At 36.7% G+C, this 17,349-nt stretch overlaps 1 protein-coding gene across 21 annotated transcripts in view; it reads left to right on the top strand.

Annotated features, from left to right (window-relative positions):
- Positions 1 to 17,349, top strand: part of PCM1 (pericentriolar material 1) — a 47,943-nt gene that overhangs the window by 10,955 nt on the left and 19,639 nt on the right. For 20 of the 21 annotated variants that reach the window (XM_041126796.1, XM_030012243.2, XM_030012216.2 and 17 more), the window contains 15 exons: positions 2,791 to 2,900; positions 3,331 to 3,547; positions 4,781 to 4,979; positions 5,276 to 5,452; positions 6,184 to 6,341; positions 6,556 to 6,770; positions 8,405 to 8,559; positions 8,641 to 8,770; positions 9,478 to 9,612; positions 11,731 to 11,921; positions 12,479 to 12,676; positions 13,578 to 13,800; positions 13,919 to 14,064; positions 15,025 to 15,218; positions 16,433 to 16,616. In XM_041126796.1, coding sequence (XP_040982730.1) covers positions 2,791 to 2,900; positions 3,331 to 3,547; positions 4,781 to 4,979; positions 5,276 to 5,452; positions 6,184 to 6,341; positions 6,556 to 6,770; positions 8,405 to 8,559; positions 8,641 to 8,770; positions 9,478 to 9,612; positions 11,731 to 11,921; positions 12,479 to 12,676; positions 13,578 to 13,800; positions 13,919 to 14,064; positions 15,025 to 15,218; positions 16,433 to 16,616 — 2,632 coding nt within the window. The remainder of the gene's footprint in view (positions 1 to 2,790; positions 2,901 to 3,330; positions 3,548 to 4,780; positions 4,980 to 5,275; positions 5,453 to 6,183; positions 6,342 to 6,555; positions 6,771 to 8,404; positions 8,560 to 8,640; positions 8,771 to 9,477; positions 9,613 to 11,730; positions 11,922 to 12,478; positions 12,677 to 13,577; positions 13,801 to 13,918; positions 14,065 to 15,024; positions 15,219 to 16,432; positions 16,617 to 17,349) is intronic. The other variant, XM_041126811.1, reaches the window with a different exon arrangement.

Here is a 17,349-nt window from a genome sequence, read left to right on the forward strand (position 1 = left end):
GAGTTGACAATGTAACATTGTAAAATGATGTGGCAGTTAAAAACCACACAGCCAATTTCTGTGGTTTACTTGTAAAATCCTAAGAAGTGTGGGTTTTTCTCCTAAGAATTGGTCTACCATGTCAGATTAGGAGTCTGCCTCTCATCTCCATTATTGTACCAGGCCTTTGAAGGAAAGAATCGGAGTGGGGTATAGAGTCTTCTCTCGCTTTCTGCATCCTTCTGGCTATAGGCAATTGGTAGTTTGAGTTTTTGTTTGCTTTTTCATGGGATTTTTTTTTTGATGGCTAGTTGCTTGACAGTTTAATAGCCATTGGTAGACTAATGGTTTATCCAATAAAAGAAAGGAAGAAGTTGCTAAAGCAGTTACATAAATAAATATGAAATGAGAACGCTGAAATTCTGTGGAATGTGAATTGGGGGCATGATTCTGATAATACAGCACCACCATTATGTTATAACCTTAAAAGCATTCTTCTAATTGGTGTTAATATATTCCCAACTTTTCAAAAATTATCTGGGACAGAGATGTCTTTTTGTATCTCCTTAAAGGTTGTCAGCAGAGTTGTGTTCTCAAGAGTTCAATCTTAAAAGGGAGACAGTTGTCCTTGATTTGTGCACTGCTGACATGTGAATTATCTTTTGTTTGTTGGAAACTCGTCCTGCCCTCCACCCCTCCCTAAATCCTGTTCAGTTTTCTTTGGAAATGGAGTACAGTTGTGTGTGCAGTTGTAGGGAATTATATTTTTGCACTGAGCAAGCTCAGATTTAGCCTGTGTTACTATTCCATGACTCTTCCCCATAAGAGTTGCCATTAGGCTTGATTAGATGGTATATGGGTGTCCTGGTTTCAGCTGGGATGGAGTTAATTGTCTTCCTAGTAGCCGGTACAGTGTTATATTTTGGATTCAGTATGAGAAGAATGTTGATAACACACTGATGTTTTCAGTTGTTGCTAAGTAATGTTCAGTCTAAAGTCAAGGATTTTTCAGCTTCTCATGCCCAGCCAGCGAGAAAGCTGGAGGGGCACAAGAAGTTGGCACAGGACAGAGCCAGGGCAGCTGACCCAAAGTGGCCAACGGGGTACTCCATACCATGTGACGTCATGCCCAGTATATAAACTGGGGGGAGTGGGGACAGGGGAATCGCCGCTTGGGGATTAACTGGGTGTCGATTGGCAGGTGGTGAGCAATTGCATCACTTGTATATTCCAATCCTTTTATCATTACTGCTGTCAATTTATTAGTGTTATCCTTATCATTATTAGTTTCTTCTTTTTATATTCTATTAAACCATTCTTATCTCAACCCACGAGTTTTACTTCTTTTTCCCGATTTTCTCCCCCATCCCATTGGTTGGGGGTAGTGAGTGAGCGGCTGCGTGGTGCTTAGTTGCTGGCTGGAGTTAAACCACGACAATGGGATAGCAGTTCTTACTACAGTTATTTTTTGTATTTAAAATAGCTTAATTTGTGGAAATATAAGCATTGGTTTCTACATTTTACAAAAAGTCTCTCTTTAAGGTTCCTTGCTTTTATGAGCTCCTCTTTCTGCTTTTTCTCCTGTCCTTGATTTGATAGACTATAGGAAAGAAGGTGGGACTTAGATAAGAAAACTCCAGATTTTAGTGTAGGAAGAGAAGCAGAGAAGTTGGTAGGTAGAGAGCTTTTAGAAAGCTACCACAGGAGCAAGAGAACCAAGTGCCTTTGAAAGGTGTGTTTCCTTGTTTCTTAAATGATTTTCAGTAATTGCTTTTCTGCTATCTGCTCTGCAGCGGTAGACCTGTGATGGAATCTGCTTTCTCTTCTTTCCTCAAATATACAAAACACCATCTTGATGAGGAGTGGGTAGATGAAGTGGGTAGAAAATGGGATTACTTATGATAAATCAGATTTTTTTTTTTTTTTTTTTAAATTCTTTGGTGGTGTTTTTACTTGTTTCACATTTCTACTTATGTCACTCTTAATAACTGTTTCTTGCTGCTGTTTCTGTTGACTGACTTCAAGATGTGGTATGTACCAGAACTGTAGGGTAGGAAATGTAAAGATTTAAATTCAACGTAGGGCAAAATAAATGTTTTTAAACTTGAAAATAGTAAAACTTTATTGTGCAGGTAACAAAGTCATGATCGATGGGGAAAATAAGTAATATTTGTGCTTGGTTTTTCTTATGAAGTGTTGGTTCATATTTGGGGTCAAAGAAAGAGTTACTTGGATCTCTCAACTGCCAGGTCTGTGTCTTAGTACTGTGTGAGGTTTCAGGGAGGGGGAAAAAAGCTTTCCTTTTAATGTATTCCTCTCATAAAGCTTTTTGAAGGACAAACCCCCAAGACTCTGTTTGCAGCTGTAAAGATTACAACTTATAGCAAGATGAGAACTTGGTGTCCTGTTCATTTATTATTTTAAGGAAGTAAAATTACATGCACTGTTCTTAGTTTGGCTATACTAAGTAATAACAATTTTGTTTCAAACAAGCAAAACGTTTCCATCAACCCTAGACAACTTGGTTCTCTTCATTTTGCTCTGGCCTTTTTAGCAAAACACAGAACAGACTTATAAAGTCCTTTGTATGGTTCTTCACAAAGGAACTGTGAGTTGGCTTGTTAGAATTTCCATAATGAGGTAATTTTTCAAGAGTAAAATTGGTGGGAAGGACACAACATTAAAAGTAATTGCTGTATTTTAAGAGGTGCAGTATATTGATGTTCTTGTTAAACCAAACAATTTCATCAAATAGCCTTTATTTCATCACTATGGAAAATATTTACATTTCTTCCTCCTTTTGTATGCCAGTTGTAACAGAGACTACAGGTAGTGTTTCAGGAGTAAGCCTTACATCAGAGTTGAATGAAGAATTGAATGACTTAATTCAGCGCTTTCACAACCAACTTCATGATTCTCAGGTCAGTCCTTGGATTGCACTATATAAGTTTTGCCATTGTCCATTTTTCTTACTCTTTTGAACAGTGCAGTTAAATGTTTGTCTTGCTTATTTTGTGTGCATTTGGTAGTGGAGTAATTAGGGTTCCCCCAAACTTGAAAGCTCAGCATTTTTGTGTTCCTAAGAGTTATTGGCTGACTGATCTATGCTTTCTGTCCCACAGTTTTTCATGAAAGCCCCGAGAAGTAGTTTCTGTATTGCAGTATAGTTGTATATTAACTCAGTATATAATTGTGATATTGCAAGAGTGTTTTCAGTATCAGTTTCCCTTTATAATGTTCTTGTTTCTGGTGTTGAGCCTAGCAAGCCTATAAGAGGGCGCTTTTTTTTTTCTTACAATTTGTTTGGCTTTTTTCATAGTACTCTGAATAAAATGAAATTACTCTTTTTAGACACAATCTGTGCCAGACAATAGAAGGCAAGCAGAAAGTCTTTCACTTACCAGAGAGATTTCACAAAGCAGAAACTCTTCAGTGTCTGAACACCTGTCAGATGAGAAGGTGCAGCTTTTTAACAAGATGAGAGTGTTGCAGGGTAAAAAGCAAAAAATGGACAAACTGTTAGGAGAACTTCATACGCTTCGTGACCAGCATCTAAATAACTCCTCTTGTAAGTAAATATAGGCAGAATTGTATCTTTTCAAGAATACAACTTTTTCAGTGTGCATGTTTGTAACGTGGTGTTTCAACTTGCAACTGGTTAATGAAATGCAGGTGATAAAGCTATGCTGGGGCAATATTATGTAAATGTTTTTTAATGCTATATAAGTTTCTGGCTTAATGAAGAGCTCTACAAGTAATGATGATGAGTAGCACTTAGGTTTATAACATTATCAAAGTTGACTAATGTGAGGATTTGATGATGGGATTTTTTTCTTCAAGGCTTATCTGTGACACATCTGCCTTGTGGAGTGTACCACATGAACTTGAACTTTTGTATTGTTATCACAGTACATCTGTATTTATGTACTTGACACTTCAGATGTTAGTAGCTTTATGGCATTATGGGGTTTGCTTGTCCACTGTCAAAAGGCTTTCTCATGGACTAGGCACAGGGACTTCAATCATAGGCCATACCAAAGGAACTTAATTGTCTGAATGGACTAGAGTTTTGGCCTGTTGCTTAGATGGCTTTTTTTTTTTTCCTTAAAGTCTTGCTGTGGGCCTACTTGCTGCTCTTGCTTTCTATTTCTAGAAGTATATTTGTACTGGTGAAGTTTGTCCTACAGCTGGAAACTTCTGAGGGGTTATCACAGTGTATTCTGGTTAACATTAAAAAGTGAGGCACTTGAAGCATGCGGCTGGAGAAGGGCATCTAATTTAATAGTTACGTTACCATACCCCCATCTTTCTACATGTACTTAATGCATATAATATGAACATATTTAGATATGATTTCATGTAGCTGGAAAAAGCAAACATCAAATCTCAAATCTATGTTCTACAGCATATGTATAAAAGAGCAAAGGAAAAAAATTGATAGGATTTTTCTTTGTATCACGTTGAAATGTTAAAATTTCAAAAAAAGCAATTCAGCCATAAATAAACCCTTGAAAGAACACTTTGGGCGGATTCACAGCATGAAAGCTTCCACTTCTGAAGTTCAATAAAGCTAAAAGGAACTGACTGAAGTCTTGTTTACAAAAGCTGCTTATTACTCTATGCCTATTGGCATTGCATGCCATAAAACTTAAGACAAAAGCTTTTGTTCTTCTAAGAAAAGAAGTTATTAACTGCTGGTTTGTGTGTTGGTAATATTTTCTGTAGTTACAATTTAATATAATTCAGTTAAGCGGATTCCTTTTTGCAAGTTGTTCTTATGAGCTATATTTCTTTTCTGTAGTTTTTCCTGGTTCAGGTTCTCCTCAAAGGAGTATTGATCAAAGAAGTACAACTTCAGCTGCTTCTGGTCCTGCAGGCATAGTGACTGTTGTCAATGGTGAATCAAATAGCCTGGCATCTGCTCCCTATCCTCCTGATTCGCTGGTTTCTCAGAATGAGAGTGAAGAGGATGACAATCTAAATCCAACAGAAAAGCTTCAGTAAAAGTTCTTTAATTTTTTTCATAATGTGCTTTAGTGATTTTGAGTGTTACTTTTTTAATAAGTTCTGCGCTAAGAAGCCATTTCATATTTTAATCTACTTATTTTAGTATTATAGACCATTTAGTAAATAGTCCAAGAGAGTTAAATGAGTTCAGAGCTTCAAGCAGAATGTTCTTACAGCTAGGAAAATGGCAGGAAACTTTTAAGAACTTTAAATTATATATGTACTTTTCAACTCTACATAATTTGATTAATATGACAAAACGCATAGCATATTCTTTTTTTCTCCTCAGGAAGCTAAATGAAGTTCGTAAGAGGCTGAATGAGTTACGTGAGTTAGTTCACTACTATGAGCAAACATCTGATATGATGACAGATGCTGTGAATGAAAACACTAAGGAAGAGGAAGAAACAGAAGAATCAGAAAGTGATTCTGAACAAGAGGATCCACAGCCTGTTACAAATATTAGGTTGTCATATTTTTTGTCATCCTGAATCTTTATAGCAAAGTTGTTGTATGTTTTGTGAAGCAATACATTATTTCAGTCAACCAGAAGTAACTTAATTCTGTGACTACATTCATTTTCCAAAATTTTAAATTTGAAGTAGCTTTCTTATACAGATGATTAATAATAAACTTGTCCTTGGTAATTTATTTATACAGCAAATGTAGATTAGATTGGACATTTAGAAAATCACTATAAGAGACTTCAAAATCTGTAATTTCTTTGGGTTTAAGCACTGAATTATGTGTATGGAATTCCACTAGAAGGTTAACAGGCCTAGACTAGAGAATTGGAATAAAAACAAACTTCAGTTTAGAGAGACATTTAGAGCTGTAGTCTAACATGGCAACTGTGTGCATCAAGAATCTTCACTGTGCAGAAATGAATACTAATTTAGCTGTTAATTATATACAGCTTTTGTAATATAGACATATACCTTGAAAGCCTCTTGTCTTGTTGTAGATCTAGCAGGGATAATTCATAGCTGCTTCTGATTGCTTAAAAAAAATAATAATCTATTGGAGAGGTGGGTATTGAGAAATTCTAAATGTCTGGACTGATTTTATATGGGGTTGATTTTTTTTTTTAAGAGTCAGGACACATTCCTATAAAAGTCCGTTAATAAAATGGCTGAAGTAAAATTCCATCGATATCAGTTCTTAAAAGGTTAACATGAATAATGTATTTTGCCCTAGAAACCCTCAAGCAATCAGTAGTTGGAGTGAAATAAATAGCAACTCAAATGTACAGTGTGGTACTAATAACAGAGATGGAAGACATCTTAATACAGACTGTGAAATAAATAACCGATCTGCTGCTAATATAAGGACTCTAAAAATGTCTTCTACTCTAGGTATGTTCTAAAATTTTGTAATAATTTTAAGTCTTTAGTGCACATATTTCTGGTAGCCACACAGAATTTGGGAGAACCTTGTTTGGTGAGCAAAATGTTCAAGACTGTAATCATTAAGCTGATATTTTTCTAATGTCCAGTAATTATAGCGGACTTCAGAATTTCAATAATGTGTCATTGGTACTGTTTTGTTTCCTCCTCTCCTCACCTCCAGACTGTCATAATAGGGAGGGTGAAAAAGACATCGACCTACCCCAAGGTGAAGATGATGAAGTGGAAGAAGATAGAGTTAGTGAAGATTCCATATCTAGTCACAGAAGCAGCCTGGGTGATGCTGCTGGCGATGCTGAGTTTGAACAGAAGATCAATAGGCTTATAGCTGCAAAACAGAAACTTAGACAATTACAAAACCTTGCTGCTATGGTGCAGGTATTTTATAAATATAAATCTGTGCGCAAAAATGTAGCATTCATTATTTCATGTAATGTATAACTTTTAATAGGGGGAAAAAACTCTGCTTAGTGTAACATTTAAAATGCCCATTTTTAGGCTGGAAAAAAGAGATACTGTTTGATTTTTGTGACGTCAAAGGTGATACTTCTGAAGTTCAAATCTGGAATTTTTGGGGGGGAGGCTAACTTAACAGAATAATGGCCTTAATGCTTAACCTTAGCACTGGATTAAAAAATATGAGCCAAGTTGTCTAGTATTTTTTTAAATAATATTGATCTATATTTTTAAGCTTATAATGAATATTCATCAGTATTAGTGTTTGAATCCTAGGTTTTGCAACATCGTTCAATCAGTGAGGAAAAATTACTTGTTTTCAATTAAAATCTTCAGATGTTGGAACATGTTCGAGTTGGGGTATTTTGGTTTGGGGGCAGTGGTTTTGGGGTTTTTTTTTGTTTGTTTAGAATCTTGAGGGCTAGCTATGAATTCGAAAGTATTTTTAATTTGGAATATCTCATGCTAATTTAGTGATGTGTATTAAAAACATATTTTCATGTATCTAATGTCCCTACAGAATGCTCACATTTGAGCACCATCTGATGTAATGTCTGCATATTGAATACATATAGGTGTATCAGAAATGTAAAGGCTTTGTGAGAACTCTAAAATCAATCTCAGTTAGAACATATGTTTTACAATAGCAACAGTATAAACACTATATTGTTATTTGAAGATTATACTGCTATCAAAAATTTCTCAGCATCTGGATCCGTCTTGGTTTTTATCTCACTATAGAGATGTTAACTGTACAGTGGTATAAATCAGAATTAGAGATGATACAGCAGCTTCCTTAATAAGTAACCTAATTAATGGCATGTCTTCAATCTTTCCTTTATATTTACAAGGCTTGTATCTGTATGTACTCAGTAATGGGACAGTAGGTCTGCATAGCTGTGTCATACTTGGTCACTGATGATGATTTCTCCTGTTCAGCAGGTTCTGTATTAAGAACGATCATGTTAGAAAACAAAAGAAACAGTGGCTACAGCTTTAATATTTTCAATTTAAGTTGACAACTGAAAATACAAAAATTATGAAAACAAGAAAAGTGGAATAGAGAACCATGAAGAAGACTGTTTCTAAAATATTTTAGATTCAACTTTGAAGAGTAGTTTTGTTTTTCATTTAAGCTGTTAATAGTAATATTTAACTTCATGACTACAGTAATTAAGTAGTCTTGTTCACCTCAGTCTCCTTCTATTCCTTTTTTCACCTCCCCCTTTGTTTCTTGACATGCCTGTGTGTTTCCATCCACTCAGTTGTAGGCATAAAATACAATTCAAGTGGTTTATGCTTCCAGGATGAGGCAAGTTACCTTGCATTTATAGTGGAAGTTTCAATAGTGTGAGCTTTATAACTTTAAATTCTCTCATTAATTTATCTTAAAGTCATGGTGCCATGAAGATGGTGACTTCTCAGTTTATGATCTGAACTAAAGATAAAGTTAATCAGACTGTTTAATTTTGAAAAATTAGTTTGACAAGCTAAACGTGTTACATTTTGTGTATCAACTTGAAAATAGTTTAACTGCCTTTCTCACATCCTTTCAGGATGATGATCCAGAACCTCAAGCAACAATTGCAAATGCACCTAATATTGGTGACTTGTTTTTGGGTGAGGTGGAAGAGACAAAACAACAACCAAACAATGTCCGAGCTAGTACCAACAAATTACAAAAAGATGTAGAACTAAATGAAAAAGCAAGGTATGCCTTTGTCAAAGGATAGTAGAGTCGTGTTTTAGGCAACTTCTTGCCAAGTAACATGTGGATAACTTACTTAAACAGAGAGAAGTTTTATGAAGCTAAACTTCAGCAGCAGCAACAGGAGCTTAAGCAGTTACAAGAAGAAAGAAGAAAACTGATTGAAATTCAAGAAAAAATACAAGTGTTACAGAAAGCTTGCCCTGACCTTCAAGTAGGTAGAATGTAGTTCTTTGCTTTAAGCTGTTGAGCAATGAAACATAAAATACCTATAAAAATACTATAAAAATTGGAAAAAACTTAAAATTGGTAATACTTGTATACTGTAAGCAGCTGAACTTCTAACCCTAGAGACAAGCTCTGGTTATCTCATCCCACTGTAGGTTCTTGCTCAGTGATTGCTGTATCAAGCTCTAATTTCACTGTAGTTTGTCCTCAGAAGCCTTGATGTAAACTCTTCAAAGATAGAGAACCTTCTGTCTTATTTTTAGCCTGAAACTTGTCTGTCCATACCTGCTAGTCACTGCATCTTCACTGCTCTTTGTAGTCATTTGCAGGGTCTGTTATTTTGAAACAATATTGTGTCTTGTAAGCATGATCAACATTTTGTTGTACTCAAACTTAACTGCACAGTGCTGTACTGTTTCTCATACTCTTTGAAGATTAACTTTTTTCTATGAAGTGAGCAGTAAATTATCAATACTGTGCATCTACAGCATTATGTAATACTACATTACATAAAAATATTTTGTTGATTCCTGGCTAAGTTCTGAAATAAGTATTTGGCCTTGATATTCGAAAATTCCTTTTCACTGAATACTAATTCTCCTATCTCATCAAGCCTGAACTGTGTTGGGTTTTAAGAGCAGGTAAGTTTTAGAAAGCTATTCTACTGTTTTGCCATTTTGTTTTCTCTTTCAGTTGTCAGCTGGCCTGGGTAACTGCCCAGCAAATAGGCAGACTTCACCAGCAACCTCAACTCCAGCCATGAATGAGTGTAACACAGCTGGCAAGCCTTTACTTGAATTTGATGAATCTGTACCAGTAGGCAATGAGGTATTTCATACTTGATATTCTGTGACTTAAAAATTGTTTAGAGGAAAAAAGTTGTAGGTAACTTGGATACATTTTTAAGTACTTGGCATGGGGAGTGGAGTAGTGCCATTTTAACAAAGTGTGTATACCTTTTTGTTTTATTTCTGGAAAGAAGTAAATGTTGACCTGAACTGGCAAGAGATCTTTCACCAAATATAACAACTGTTGCCAAATATTAATGTGGAAGTTGAATGAATTTTGATTTTGTACTGTGAACATTTGATAGGGTATACCATAGGCAAGTCATCTGTGAAGAAAACGATGGCAGTATTTGAAATGCAGTTTATCTTCTATGCATCTTCCTTCCCCTTTTCACCCAAAATTCATGTCTTAATGATCTGGATATTTCTCAGTCTTTCTGAAAATTATGCTAGCATTTGTAGGGGTGGAGGGATATGTGATTGTTGTGGTTTAACCCAGCCAGCAATTAAGCACCATGCAGCTGCTCACTCATTTCTTCCCCCCAAGTGGGATGGGTGAGAGAATTGGAAAAAAAGTAAAACTCGTGGGTTGAGATAAGAACAGTTTAATAGAACAGAAAGTAAGAAACTAGTAATGATAATAATAACAATAGTAAAATAACAATAATAATAATAATAATAAAAGGATTGGAATATACAAAACAAGTCATGCACAATGCAATTGCTCACCACCTGCTGACTGATGCCCAATTAGTTTCTGAGCAGTGATCCCTCCCTGCCCCACTCCCCCCAGTTTATATACTAGGTATGACGTCCCATGGTATGGAATACCCCTTTGGCCAGTTTGGGTCAGCTGCCCTGGCCATGACCCCTCCCAACTTCTTGTGCCCCTCCAGCCTTCTTGCTGGCTGGGCATGAGAAGCTGAAAAATCCTTGACTTGTTGCTAAGTAATATTTAGACTAACTGAAAACATCATTATTATCAACATTCTTCTCATACTGAACCCAAAACATAACACTATACCAGCTACTAGGAAGAAAACTAACTCTATCCCAGCTGAAACCAGGACAGTGATGAAAAGTGTTTCCTGGCTAGACTAGACATCAGAAACAAATATCTGAAAAATACCTTTTTTAATAGACTTTTCTCTGGGAGTTGCGTCAGCATTCTTGTAAATTTTCCTTTAACAGTTTAGGTGAGGCTGATTGGGCAATGCCTGTACTGTTGTCGTTGAAAGCCAAATTTTCCTTCTCCAAGAGGAGAAATTCACAACTTTGGCATCTTCCAAATAAGCATTATAGGACAACTTGTCTCTTTTCACTAAATAAAAGGTTTGAATTCTTCCTGCTAAAAAGAAACTGTTTCTAAAATAAATGTGCTGATGCAGTTGCTAACACTCTACAAACAGGTTGGGTTATTAATTATCAAAATATGTATGGATTTTTTGTTGGAAAATGTCTTGGCTCCAGCACCACGAACTAGTTTGGTTGCTTTCAGGCTTGAGTACGTTGTCACTTGCCTGTCTCTCTTAAGTCTGTGTTTTCCAGTCTAGTTCACTTACACAATTGTTTCTGTATGTTAGGCTTTTATGTTGTGCTGTTTCTGTGTTTGTGAAAGTATCTTGCCATTTGTGCTTTCACTGTATCTAATTAAAGGTAGATAAAGGCTTCTTTCTACCTGTACCTTTCCCTTTATGTGCTCTGTTGTAAATCATGGCTTCCTTAAGTCTTGTTCAAACTTACAGTGCAACTTGAAGTTTCTGTTGCTGTGTCCTCTACTTTGCCAGTTATTTCGTTGATAACATAATTTTCAGATTTCTCCAGAGGGTCGTATTCTGTCATGCTATTTAAAGAGCTAAGTAATAATGCATAAATTATGTGATAAAAAAAGTGTTAAGTGACACACGTGCTGTTTTTCTTAAAAAATTCTGTCCTATAATGTTTAATTACCTTCTTAGATTTTGCAGTATTTGGGATAAATCATAAATACGGGATATATTTTGCAGCTTTCTGTGGTGTGGCTTCAGTTACAGTATAATACCAATGCCTGAACAAAAAGTTATCAGTGTAGTATCAAATATTGAAATTTTAATGTGCTTTAGTTTAGATTGTATGTGTTTTGTTTATGTTCTAATGTCTTCCATTTTACTGCAAACAGTTATGGTCTGAGATGAGAAGACATGAGATTTTAAGAGAAGAATTGCGACAGAGGAGAAAGCAACTTGAAGCTTTAATGGCTGAACATCAGAGGAGGAGAGAGCTCGCAGAAACAATATCTACTGTTGCTGCATCTGTTAAAAGTGAAGGATCAGAAGCTCAGCGTACTCCACAGCAGAGTAGGACTGAAAAGTAAGAACACGAGTCAGTGGATGCTTCTGTTGTTTAGTGAGATGTCAGTCTTGGGGCAGTTTCCTGTTTTCATCTGAGCACTGAATGTCATGATGTAATAGAGCAGTAAATTAATTTCTTGACTTCTAAAGTGACTGTTAGTTGGCAACTTGCCAGTTTTATGGGTCTTCCCAGCATATTTAGTCTCCCCTACTCCATAAATGGTGATAAACCACCTAAGGAGTGGAGAATGTGTGAAAAATGCCAACTGCTCAGAGTAATTTTTCTTCATCTCTACACCATTTATAACAATAGTAAAGTAATAACTTTCCAAAACAGTAATTTTATTTAACTGTGCCCATATTAGAAGAATACTAGTTTCATTTTGCATTGGTGAGATATTTAAATTAATTTTGGTGCAGCTTGATTAATTGAAGATAGACAGACTTGTAATTGTCAACAAATTGTTTTAATAATTTGTCATAAACTAAAAAAACCAAATACTCTTCCCTTCCCAAACACCCCCCCCCCCTTTTTTTTTTTGTCATCCCCCCCTTCCCCCCCGCAATGTTCACTAGGACAATGGCTACCTGGGGAGGTTCTACCCAGTGTGCACTAGAGGAGGAGAATGGAGATGAAGACGGTTATCTCTCTGATGCAGTTGGTCAGGCAGAAGAAGAGGAAGAAGATGCGTCAAGTTTGAATGACAGTTTCTCTATTTATCCCAATAACAACATACCAGATAATGCATATTTTGTTAAAGAAAACAAGGATAGGTTAGTGGCATTACTTGTTGATCTGATGCTTGTCAGAGTATATTTGGAAGGGGTGGAAGAAGCATTGCATTGACTACAAGGTATCCTTTTACAGCAAAGTTAAATTTCTTTCTGCTTGCTAGGGAGCTGTGTGTAGTGGCACTTTCTTGTCTGAGTCTCTGTAGCTGCAATGCGTATAACTAATTTGATTATTTCTTCTGTTTTCAGTCATATTAAATGTCTCCAGCTGCGTTGCAGAAGCTCCTTATGTTCCCATATTTTTTTATCAGCTTAAAAGATAACCTGTATAAAATTTTTGCCATGACATTGATCAGTCTCTTCAAAAAAAGTAATTCAGACAATTAAACTTTCAAATTGTTGGCTTTTGCAACTTTGAAAACTATTTCTGATTAGATTTTTTTAATTGGCATGAATATTTTTAACTCTTACTTACCTGATTGATTTCCTTAATAAGCTTTGTGTGACTAAATGAAGATGTCATGTTGAAAATAATGTATATATCTTCAATTGATTTCCTCTGTTTTTGATACCAAAGTAATTTTAGTAGATATTGGCCTTCTAGTCAGGAACTGGGCCTCTTAATTCTTAGCGTATTATGTTGGTGGCTTCTATTTTCATCTGAGTACATATTATATATCAGCAATGGACGATACTAAAAACAAGATCCAGAAGTATCCTTAGCAATTCTTTTTTGACAGGGGTTGTCAGTTGGGTGGCTGTTATTTTCCATTTGTTTAGCATAACGTTGGATTGACAAAATTGCATGGGTGATTAGCTGGCACTGTGACAAGTGAGTTGTTGGATGTACAACTGAAACATAATTTGAGTAACGGAAGTATCATTAGAAGAAATTGTTTGGAATGTCAGCTTTTGCCTCATTCTTCCTTTTCTCCCTACCCAGGTGGAAAAATTGCCGTCCTCTTTCAGCAGATGGGAATTACCGTCCATTGTCTAAGACCAGGCAACAGCAAAACATAAGTATGCGACGTCAGGAAAACCTTCGGTGGATGTCCGAACTTTCATATGTGGAAGAAAAGGAACAATGGCAAGAGCAGATCAATCAGTTGAAGAAACAGCATGAATTTAGTGTCAGCATTTGTCAAACTTTGATGCAGGATCAGCAGGTAGATATGAAGAGCAGTTATTTTGCTATTCTTACCTTGTCTTCCCCCTCCAAAATCTTTCCAGCAATAATTTCTGGTTGTGGTAATTTGATCAGTGTCATGTGTTTTCTTTCCACAGACCCTCTCTTGTCTACTACAAACTTTGCTTACAGGTCCTTACAGTATGATGCCCAATAATGTTGCGTCTTCACAAGTGCATCTTATTATGCATCAATTAAACCAGTGTTATACTCAACTGACTTGGCAGCAGAATAATGTCCAAAGGTTTGTTGACTTTATTAGTGTTTGACTGGAATTTGAAATGTTTCAGTAACAGAGAACATGGTTATGTGAATAAAAGATTACAGATAATGGTTAAGTATGAGACTATTGAACTTCTGAGTTGATTACAAGCTTTTCAAATTGTATACAGCATTTTTGGTTGGGTGTTTTGACCACTGCTTTAATGCCTTTGAGATTGTTCTTTTTGAGTAATCTTTAGTGAACAGAACCAAAAGTTGGCATCACTTCCAAAAATCTGTTGTGATAGCTTTATTTGGCTTTTTTGGTTTAGACTTGCTTTCCTTGAATATACTTTTATGTCTGTAGTCTTTGCTGGACCACCTGGCAAGATTCTGGATTCTAATGGTTATGGAAAGATGGTGGAAAAGCTTTTTGTCCTTTCTTAGTGTTGTCAGTCAGAAGTTATGCTTACTTATTCTCCATTTGGATGTACCACTTTTACCTTCTGAACAATGATCTTTTAAAAAAAAAAAAAAATAGTCATTTTAATTCATTGCATTAAAGTTCAAGCTCTTTATCTCTGTTTTGTATTTGGCAATTGGTATATAGTTACTGGCCTCATAATATTTTGAAGTAGTTTTAGCGCTACTTCTGCAAATATTTTGTATCTTCAGTTGTTTCTAAGTAAGTTTCGTTTTCAGCCTGCTTATTTTTTTAGTATCTGGTCAATTTTTTGTTGTTCTTGCAAGGATGTTTAACTTCTGTAAATATGAGGGCTAGTACAGAGTGGTTGGTTATAAAACTGTTCCTGTCTGTTGCTCAGGATTAAATACAAGTTGTTTTTCTTTCTTTGAGGTTTTTTTTTTTTTACTAGCAGTTCTTTATGTACATTACATGGAGCAGGTGAAATAATATGAATCTCAAATTACTTGAGTATAAATGTACAGCCTTCCCTTAGCATTCTTCCCCCCCCCCAAGTGCTTATTTTTCCTTGTTTTCAAGGTTGAAACAAATGTTAAATGATCTTATGCGCCAGCAAGAACAACAACAATGTCAAGAGAAGCCATCAAGAAAGGAGAGAGGCAGTAGTGCACCACCACCTCCATCTCCTGTTTTCTGTCCATTCAGCTTTCCTCCACAACCTGTGAACCTGTTTAACGTACCAGGATTTACTAATTTTTCTTCCTTTGCTCCAGGTGAGTATTACTACAGGTGTGAAAAGTAACACAAATTTCAAAAATTTCTGTTCCCTCATTTAATTGAATTCTTAATATGAATTTGCTGACACTCTGTGACATTTCCTTTATATTGAAATGGTCTTAAACAGTACTTGCACAAGTCCATATTATTCTAGCAGGAGTTTCTTAATGTTTATTGCTGAGCAACTGTATATTTTGACTTCAGTATAAAAAGACTTTCTCTATAAGTTGGTTATAGTTGAAAATACCCACTCCATAAAGTTAACATTTTAAATGTTCTTCATCCAGTGTGTGAAAAGTAACGTTTGAAGCTTTTGCATACCTTCAGCAATCATTTAATAGTGTTCTAAGTGAACCCTCTAATTTTAAGGTGGCACTTGGTAATTATTTCTTTTTCTTAGAACTTCCAGCACTCATTTTTGTTTTAAATGCCTGTAAATGGAGTGTGTTCCTAATTTTTGTTTCCATCAGAGGTATAGAGTAACTGTTGACTTGGATACAGTGTTCCTAATCTCATTACCAAGTCTACTTCTACTGTTGAATTTGAAATGGAAAAAAATGTAGGCATTTTACTGTATCAGTAAAAGTTCTTAAAGCTGTCTTAATAGATTTCATCCTTTTCAGGAAACAAGGAAATAGGCATAGACCTAGATTGTAGCTTTCAGATTCTAAAGTCTGTTTTCTGTTTAAGAATATATTTTAAATTATATGGAACCTGCATGGAAGAATAGTTATGTTCAATTTGCCACTACTATAAAGATTCTGAAGTTAAAATAAGTATTATGAATTGATGACTTCTTTGGCCCTACAAGTTTCATATTCCAACCTTACTGTTGGAATTTTCTGGTCAATTTGATGGTAGTTGAAGTATTGATAAAGTCTTCATGCAGAAAGAACTCTGCCTTTTTTGGAACTGATGTCATTTTTACCTTCAGTTGTAGGAGCTTTTTACTGGGGTTTCTTGAAGTACCTTCATCTCCCCACTGATGGGATTGTAGTGGCATGTGTAGTATCCAGAAATGTTTGAAACCTGTGTCTAAGAGAAATTCTGATTATTGCAGTGCTTTCAGGATGAAAACAGTTTTTGCTTACTTCCCCACTGTATTTTTTTGCTTCATAATTTTATGTTGCCACACAGTATGTCTCAAATTTGACTTTTATCACACAGATAAATGAGGTAGTATCTTCTGACTCTCTTGTTTACTTTGTAGGTATTAACTATAATCCAGTGTTCCCTTCTGGTTTTGGAGATTTTGCACACAGTATGTCCCCACACAGCAGTGAGCAGCAGCAGCAAGAACATCCTCTAGATCATAATGCTTCTGGGAAAACTGAGTATATGGCATTCCCCAAACCTTTTGAAAGCAGTTCCTCTAATGGAGCAGAAAAACAAAGGTATTTCATGTCACAGTGCAACTCTCTGTATTGGCTTTGTGTGGCAAGGTTTTGGTAGCCGGGGGGGGTTACAGGGGTGGCTTCTGTAAGAAGCTGCTAGAAGCTTCCCCTGTGTTCGAGAGAGAGCCAATACCAGCCGGCTCTAAGACGGACCCGCCGCCGGCCAAGGCCGAGCCAATCAGTGATAGTGGTAACGCCTCTGTGATAACATTTTTAAGAAGGAAAAAAAGTTGGCACAGAGAGAAAACGGCAGCCGGAGAGAGGAGTGAGAACATGTAAAAGAAACAACCCTGCGGACACCAAGGTCAGTGAAGCAGCAGGGGGAGGAGATGCTCCAGGCATGGGAGCAGAGATTCTCCTGCAGCCCGTGGTGAAGAACATGGTGAGGCAGGCTGTCCCCTGCAGCCCAGGGAGGTCCATGGTGGAGCAGATATCCACCTGCAGCCCGTGGAGGACCCCACGCTGGAGCACGTGGGTTCCCGAAGGAGGCTGTGACCCCTTGGGAACCCCGCGCTGGAGCAGGCTCCTGGCAGGACCTGCGGACCTGTGGAGAGAGGAGCCCATGGAGCAGGTTTTCTGGCAGGACTTGTGACCCCGTGGGGGACCCACGCTGGAGCAGTGTGCTCCTGAAGGACTGCACACCGTGGAAAGGACCCATGCTGGAGCAGTTCGTGAAGAACTGCAGCCCGTGGGAAGGACCCACGTTGGAGAAGTTCGTGGAGGACTGTCTCCC

The sequence above is a fragment of the Aquila chrysaetos genome, chromosome 1 (genome assembly GCF_900496995.4).
Source record: "Aquila chrysaetos chrysaetos chromosome 1, bAquChr1.4, whole genome shotgun sequence".
Taxonomy (NCBI): domain Eukaryota; kingdom Metazoa; phylum Chordata; class Aves; order Accipitriformes; family Accipitridae; genus Aquila; species Aquila chrysaetos.